The 7,845-nt window shown below is 37.8% G+C and overlaps 1 protein-coding gene across 1 annotated transcript; it reads right to left on the bottom strand.

The window, feature by feature from the left end:
* Positions 1 to 5,033: 5,033 nt before the first annotated feature.
* LOC117086327 (transcription factor BTF3-like) lies at positions 5,034 to 5,978 on the bottom strand. The gene has a single exon (XM_033215966.1). The coding sequence runs from the start codon at positions 5,906 to 5,908 to the stop codon at positions 5,420 to 5,422; it is 489 nt and encodes a 162-aa protein (XP_033071857.1). The 5' UTR covers positions 5,909 to 5,978; the 3' UTR covers positions 5,034 to 5,419.
* Positions 5,979 to 7,845: the final 1,867 nt, after the last annotated feature.

The raw sequence follows: 7,845 nt of genomic DNA, 5'->3' as shown, positions 1-7,845 counted from the left end.
CCCAACACAAAAAGATAATAAATGTTTGATGTGACAGATATGCTAGCTACATATAGATATATATGCTGTATTTGATTATTAAACATTGTATACAAGTATCAAAATATCACTTTGTACTCTGTAAATATGTACAATTATGATGTCAATTAAAAATAAAATAAAATGAAAATGAAGCAAGAAAAGCATAAACACATAAATATTGTATGTCAGTTTAAAAAATAAAATGCCAGGAGAAGAATAGATTAAGTCAAAGAGCTCAGCAGGCAGAGCAGGCACCAAGTCAATAGAGATTTTTACCACAATGAAAACATTTGGATTTGAGTTCACATGTAAGGGGAAAGTTTTGGAAGATTTCAAGCAGAGATGTGACATGATCCGATTTATATTTTTTAAAGGTCACCCTGGGCTTCTTTGGAATTTTATGTAGTGAGTGTAGAAGGGCAAAGTGAGCTAGCAGAGAGATCTATTCTATAACTATATTGAAATGCACATGATAAATGGTGACACATGGAGAGAAGAGGATACTTGAGGGCTATTTTTTGGGTAGAGTTCGCAGGACTTTTTCATGGATTAGTTACAATGCAGGAGAGTAAAGAAGAATGTTAAGAGAGATTCTGGCCGGGCGCGGTGGCTCAAGCCTGTAATCCCAGCACTTTGGGAGGCCGAGACGGGCGGATCACGAGGTCAGGAGATCGAGACCATCCTGGCTAACCCGGTGAAACCCTGTCTCTACTAAAAAATACAAAAAACTAGCCGGGCGACGTGGCGGGCGCCTGTAGTCCCAGCTACTCGGGAGGCTGAGCCAGGAGAATGGCGTAAACCCGGGAGACGGAGCTTGCAGTGAGCTGAGATCCGGCCACTGCACTCCAGCCTGGGAGACAGAGCGAGACTCCGTCTCAAAAAAAAAAAAAAAAAAAAAAAGAGAGATTCTACAGTTTTGGATTGAGCAGGTAGGTAGATGGTTAGATTATGAGTTTATTTAGAAAAACAGGAAAGAGTAGACCAATGGTATTTGGGCAGAGGTGGGAGGAGAGAAGGTGGGGCTTGTTCTGCTTTGTATGTCAAATTGGAGGTTTCCTCTAAGACATCCCTTCAATAGAGATATCAAGAAGCCACTGTAATATACAACTTTGAGTGCTGTGTAAATTTTACCTCCAGAAGGCTTTTAAATGTAAGTGCAGTATGTGTATTTTTAAAAATAGAACCCAAACCACTGTAACCTAAAAATTTATTTTTTACATGATTTTCTCGGTTTTTATATCTCATCAGAGGATTTGCAACTGAAAACAGTTTTAGATTGAGGCCATAATTGAGACTTACCAACAACTTTACTATTTAAAGCTGTTATAAAATTGAGGTCATATGGAAAGAGAAGGCCTGGAAAACTACATTTAAAAATTAAGTAGAGTAGATGGAGTGGCTCGTGTCCTAAGAGGAACCCCAAGAAGAGGTGGTGGTGTGGATGACAATGGGGAAAAGTACTTCAGGAAGCAGAGAGTGGCCAGTCATTGAGATAAGGGGATGGATTCAAGATATTCTTTCTATAACCTTCCAGATCCACTCTCCATCCTTCTCCTGCCTCTATTCTATCCCAGGAAGGTGAGATGGTGGTTTAATTGTCATCTTCCTTGATCTCTGGCTTCTTTTGATTCAGCTAACTGGAATCTTCAGCATGACATTTGATGGAGAGAGGCAAATACATTCAGTGTTTATTCCCGTATCTCACTTCTGAAGCATTTGCTTTGGGCTGGCTAAGTTTCTCTACTGGAGGACATAGCTCCTTTGGAGGTGGTCCCTTTTCCATGAATTTTTTTTTTTTTTTTTTAGTAGTAAGTCAGTCCATCTTCCTTCCTCATTCTGGGATTAGAGTCAATAGAAGTCCCAATGTTAATTGATCTTAGGTGCTATGTGATCCCTATGGTTTCTCTAGAATTTTCCTACAAGTTGTAAATACATCTAGTACTCAACTTTCCTTGAGTTACACTAGTTTTATTACATTATCTGTTTTCTGTTTCAACCCTGAGTGATGCAGTACATAAAAATGGCACTGTGCCTGGCGCGATGGCTCACGCCTGTAATCTCAGAGCTCTGGAAGGCCGAGGCGGGCGGATCACAAGATTAGGAAATCGAGACCTTCCTGGCTAACACAGTGAAACCCCGTCTCTACTAAAAAATACAAAAAAATTAGCCGGGCATAGTGGTAGGCGCTTGTAGTTCCAGCTACTCGGGAGGCTGAGGCAGGAGAATGGCGTGAACATGGGAGGCGGAGCTTGCAGTGAACTGAGATCCGGCCACTGCACTCCAGCCTGGGCGACAGAGCGAGACTCTGTCTCAAAAAAAGAAAAAAAGGCATTGCATTGTAGTATGAATGTGGTAGCTGTACTTGACAATAACACTCTCGGTACGTGGCACGTGATGGGGGTTGTAGCCTAATAGGAGTGTGTGTATAGGGAAAATTATGTAGGAAACAAGAAGCAGAAACAGTAGGACATAATTTTAGAATGTTTTGCTCTAAAGGGAGGAGGCCATTGGGGTAGTTTCTGAACAGGGTGCCATGCGGTAAAGGAAACATTACTGAGAAGAGGAACAAACTGAAATAAATCTCAAAAGCATTACATTCCTTACAGAAAGAACATTTTTCATACATGGTTCCCAGGTATGTTGTCTTTTTACAGAGAAGAATCTTTGATGCCGGTACTCTCGGGGATCAAAAGTATGTCCTAGATGAACACTGAAAATAAAAAGCAGAACTCTGCTTCTCAGCTAAACTCTGTTTCTTCGTCCTAGAATAAGTAGAAAAAGGCAGAGGAAATAACCTTTGAAATTCATTGTAACTTTTCTAGATTTTCGCAATGGGAAGGAAACAGGAATTAGGAGCAGAGGCTCTGTTCACTGTGCCCTTTGTAGAAATTGTATTTTTCTAAGTTATTTGAATATTACGTATCTTTGGAACATGAACATTAGAAACAGCATGATTCTGAATAGTCCAACCCATATTTTATCATTTATTCTCTTCATAATATACTTTAGCTTATATCATAAAATTGATTATATTTGGAAATAGTGAATTTCAGACTTTAAAGGTTGCTTTCAATTTCTTAGAATCTATGCTTATGACAATTTGCAGTTTGTCTTATGAGCAAAGATGTTGGTGTAGGATACATCTATGGGAAAAAATGAGAGAAATAGAATTTGTCATGAGATCAAGAATGCCTAGGGGGGGAACCTGGGTCATGTAGATATAATTGCTGAGAATCACCCCTTAGTTCTCATTTTTTATTTCCCAAGGAAATACACATGAGGCTTCAACAAAGAGAGCAAATACAGAGGAGAGTAGATAAACAAAGCAGGTCTCAAGTTTAAAGTGTGGTTGATAAAAAAGAACAAACCCTTTAAGCTTTCTGCCTTGTCAAACAATGATCACAATGATCTTGACCTCTTCATGGGTCTCTTGTTACTAACACAGTTCTGTGAAATGCCTCATTAGTTCAGGAGAGTTGGAAATGGCATGCTACTATATTTGTATTACATTCTACAGAGCTGCTCATTTTTATAATAAGCTTGATGGATTAATCCAAAAAAGGAAATTCATTTATTACACAGCAAAAATAAAGTTTTAGCAGTATATTTATTTCATTGACCTGTTATTGAAATTTTCCCCTAAAATCATTACATAATAAATGTAGATAACAAATGCAACCAATCTAGTTCAAATATTAAAGCTATGAGATTATGAGGACTGGCAAACAAACACAGCTTTAAATTATATATTCATGTATCTTTAGGATGATGAAAGGCTAGAAATGCATTTGAAAATGCATTGGAAAACTTGGGAAGTTATAATCTATTTTACAAAGGGGTTTAAGATTGCTTTAATTATTTGTCTATGGTGTGTCTTTCGTTTGACCCAACAATGAAGAAAAAAAAAAACCAACAGTTTATTATAACGTAATTTAAAAATTGTATTAGTAGTCTATGTGTCAATTAGGCTGTGACCTCCAACAGACTTGCTGACCACACAAATATTCAAAATCCATGATGTTTGCTTAAGATTAAAGGCTGAGTCGTATTTCAGGTTAATTGGCTTATTTACTTCCTTCCAAGGGGAAGGCACAATAACAGAGCAATAATCACTGCACAAAAGGACATTACGAATTTATAATAATTAGAATCACACAGATCAGCATAAAAGGTAAAATGTAATATATCAGACATGACAGATTAAAGTTAGTTAATATTAAAAAAAAAACACAACTCATCACTCTGTTGGATTTTCAGGAACTCTGTTGGAGTTTCAGGAAACTCAAAAAATGGCATTTTTGTTTTGTTCACCTGAGTGTGATACTCGTTAAGGAAACAAAAAGGTATGGCAGATGAAAATCTGTGTGACTGAGCAGGAACCCTGGGGAGTCATACCTGGAGATCTTAGGAACCTTGATATTGCCTGTGCTTTCCTTCTCCCATGCCACCATATCTTTTACACTATCAAAGTATTACATGAATATACCCTGAGAAGTTTTGTGAGTCCATCCAATCATCAGTCTCTATATAATTGATGTATACAAAAAGGCCATGAGTGTCCTGCTTTGGGTGTACCTCAACATGACCAAAAGGAATATAGTCAATGTCTCCTAGCTCTTTGTTCTTAAATGCCTGGGCTTGGCCTTTAAACTTTCAGTCAGTCAGAGGCATAATTGAGGAGAGCAATTAGGGTTATGAACCCTGACAGTTAGGGTTATCTATAAGGATAGCCCTGCTTCCACATTCATGAACCTTTCTTCGGCATCAACATTGCTCCTTTTTGGATCTTCTTGGACTCACTCATGGATTGTGTAAATTTTACCTCCAGAAAGTTTTGAAATGTAAGTGCAGTATGAAATGTAAGTGCAATATTTTTAAAATAGCATCAAAACTACTCTAACTACTCTTAAAATCAGTTTTTAAGTTATTTTCTGGGCCGTTATAGCCCATCAGAGGTTTTGCAATGAGATCTTATAATATACCAACTGTATTTCTTTTTTTGTGTGTGTGATTTTAAATCTTTAATCAAATCCCAAAGGTTATCAGCCGTATTACATACCGTGATTAGCTTTCTATAAGCAATTTTTTTTTTTTACTGTGTACAGATCGGTGTCAATAAAATTAAAAAAAATAAAACTGTATACTAGGCAAAGAACTTTATTAACCTTTGTTTCAAACCTGATTCCCAGGCTTCTTCAGCTTAATTAGCTGCAAAGAATGAATTGTGTATAAGCAAAAACTGAAAAGAGCTGCAGTGTCCAAGGGGCTTGGGCTTAAAAATATTAGAGATCTAGATTTTATCAGCTCCATAAACAAGAATTTCTTAAAAAGCGGTCATAATATAAAATAGCAGCTCTCACTAACTTCTTCAAGTTTTATCTTCAGAAGTTGACTCAATTCAGTTTGCCTCATTCTTGGAAGCCTCATCAAAATTCTTCACAAGATCTGGAACTTCATCATCATCATCCTCTCCAGTAGCAAATGGTGCTTTTCCATCCACAGATTGTTTGGGCAGAGCTTCCGCCAGTCTCCTTAAACTAGTCAGATTATCTGCGCCAAGCTGGTTTAAGATGCTGGGTAGCATTTCTGTCAGCTGCTTCGTCTCAGCATGGCATGTAATGGTGAAAGTGTTCACTGCCAGAGATGCCTGAACTTTAGGGTTGTTAAAGTGGATCACTGTTCCTTGGTTTGTAAACATATTCACCTCTTCAATACCGGAGATATTGTTTACCCCTGACTTCTTTAAGCAGAACTGAAGTTTTTTATCATCTGCTGTGGCTGTTCTATGAACCACCTTCTTCTTTCTGCGAGCAGTTCCTTTCCCACCAATGCTCACTTGTGCCTGCAGTTTGGCGAGTTTTTCCTGGTTCATGATTGTTTCTTTCATCTTGTCCGAGCGAATAAGGGGCCGCGCGGGGGACTAGGGCTGGTGCTCAGGGGGTCTCGGGTGGACCAGCTGAGACCAAATATATTTCAATAATAGAATTTTAACTATAACATGCCCCACTTTGAAGTTAAAGTCTTACCCACTGTGAATTTTCTGGTAATATATTAAAGTTCTATGATTAAATTTCCTTGCACTTTAATAGTATATTAATAAATATAAAAGGTAAACAATTTTAATGTCTAAAATCAAATTATTTTGTGCTTGAATGTTCAGTGAAATTAAATTCCTATCTTCATCCTTCTCAACCACTTTTCTTTCTTTTTTTTTTTTTTTTTTGAGACGGAGTTTCGCTCTCTTGCCCAGGCTGGAGTGCAGTGGCGAGATCTTGGCTAACTGCAACCTCAGCCTCCCGGGTTCACGCCATTCTCCTGCCTCAGCCTTCTGAGTAGCTGGGACTGCAGGCCCCCACCACCATGCCCGGCTAATTTTTTATATTTTTAGTAGGGACGGGGTTTCACTGTGTTAGCCAGGATTGTCTCAACCTCCTGACCTCGTTATCCGCCCGCCTCTGCCTCCCAAAGTGCTGGGATTACAGGCATGAGCCACAGTGCCCAGCCCCTTCTCAACCACTTTTCTGTAGGGTGTCAGATCGGGAAGCTCTTGATGATTAGCGAGAGTTAGTTTTTGCAAATATTTTCAGCTTTATCTGTCTCGCTGATTGGCTCATAACACTTACTGTGAGGGAAGAATGGTTTGGTTGACATTCTGCCTTCTCAATGCAGAAATACAACATGAGAGAAAGTTAAGAGTTTAATTCTGGAAAAAAATAGTCATAGCAGATGTCTTTCAAGAGCCATGAAGATGGCTTCTTTAAAAAGAGTTTTAATGCTTTAGCTACATTTAATCAAGTAGCAGGGACCAATGTTTAAAGTACCAATAACAGCTTATTCTTTTATTATTATTATTATTAGTAGTAGTAGTAGTAGTAGTAGTAGTAGTAGTATACTTTAAGTTCTAGGGTACATATGCATAACGTGCAGGTTTGTTACATATGTATACTTGTGCCATATTGGTGTGCTGCTCCCATCAACTCGTCAGCACCCGACAGCTTATTCTTATCCTATGAAAGGAGAAAGGAATATAAAAGCAGGTAAATAATCATTAGGGAAAATTTCTCTTTTTTTATAGACCACAGAATTTGGAATGATGTATTTTTGTTCAAAAGTATTCCATAAATATTTGACTAGATATTTAAGTGCAAACATGACTTTCTACCTCCAAGTTACAATCTAGTAAGGGAAACAAACACACAAAATGAGATGATTACAACAGAAAGAAATGACACTGGGTACTCTGAGAGCCCAGAGGAAGGAATCTACTATAAGCTAGGTGGGTAATAGCATATTAATTTGAGATAGTTTTAAAGTAATGCACAGGTTTTGATAGGTGAAAATCTTTGGCAGGGAGAAAGAATATTGCTGATTATTACTACAAAGCACAGGCGAAAACAAAGGAACCAGGAAATGTGGATCCTTGGCAACACAGTGAATGTTTTCTTAAGTCTAGAATTCATAAGATGGAAATATGATCATATTCTTTAAACTTTGAATGTGAACCTAAGAAATTGGCAATGGTAATCCAGATTGTGTTGGATAATTTTATGCATTATCTCCTTTAGTCATTCAGAAATCTTGAGGACAGATTAATTTCTTTTTATGTACTTCTTCACATCTTCAATAACACAATATATTTCCAAAATCACAGATTGCCAATAGAAAACTTATGGAAGCTTTTGTTCGAAGACAAGGGAAAGATTAATTAAACCTCATACAAAACAAGCAAACAGCAACAACAAAAAACTGCTTGTTCAACTGTGATGTGGCTTGGTTGTGACCCATCCAAATCTCACCTTGAATTGTAATAATCCCTAGGTGTCA

The sequence above is a fragment of the Trachypithecus francoisi genome, unplaced genomic scaffold (assembly GCF_009764315.1).
Source record: "Trachypithecus francoisi isolate TF-2019V2 unplaced genomic scaffold, Tfra_2.0 Lachesis_group1, whole genome shotgun sequence".
Classification (NCBI taxonomy): domain Eukaryota; kingdom Metazoa; phylum Chordata; class Mammalia; order Primates; family Cercopithecidae; genus Trachypithecus; species Trachypithecus francoisi.
This window is presented reverse-complemented; position numbering and strand designations above follow the sequence as displayed.

Excerpts from the sequence above, each read along its gene's own strand:
- LOC117086327 (XM_033215966.1), bottom strand. The coding sequence starts at position 5,908 with ATGAAAGAAACAATCATGAACCAGGAAAAACTCGCCAAACTGCAGGCA.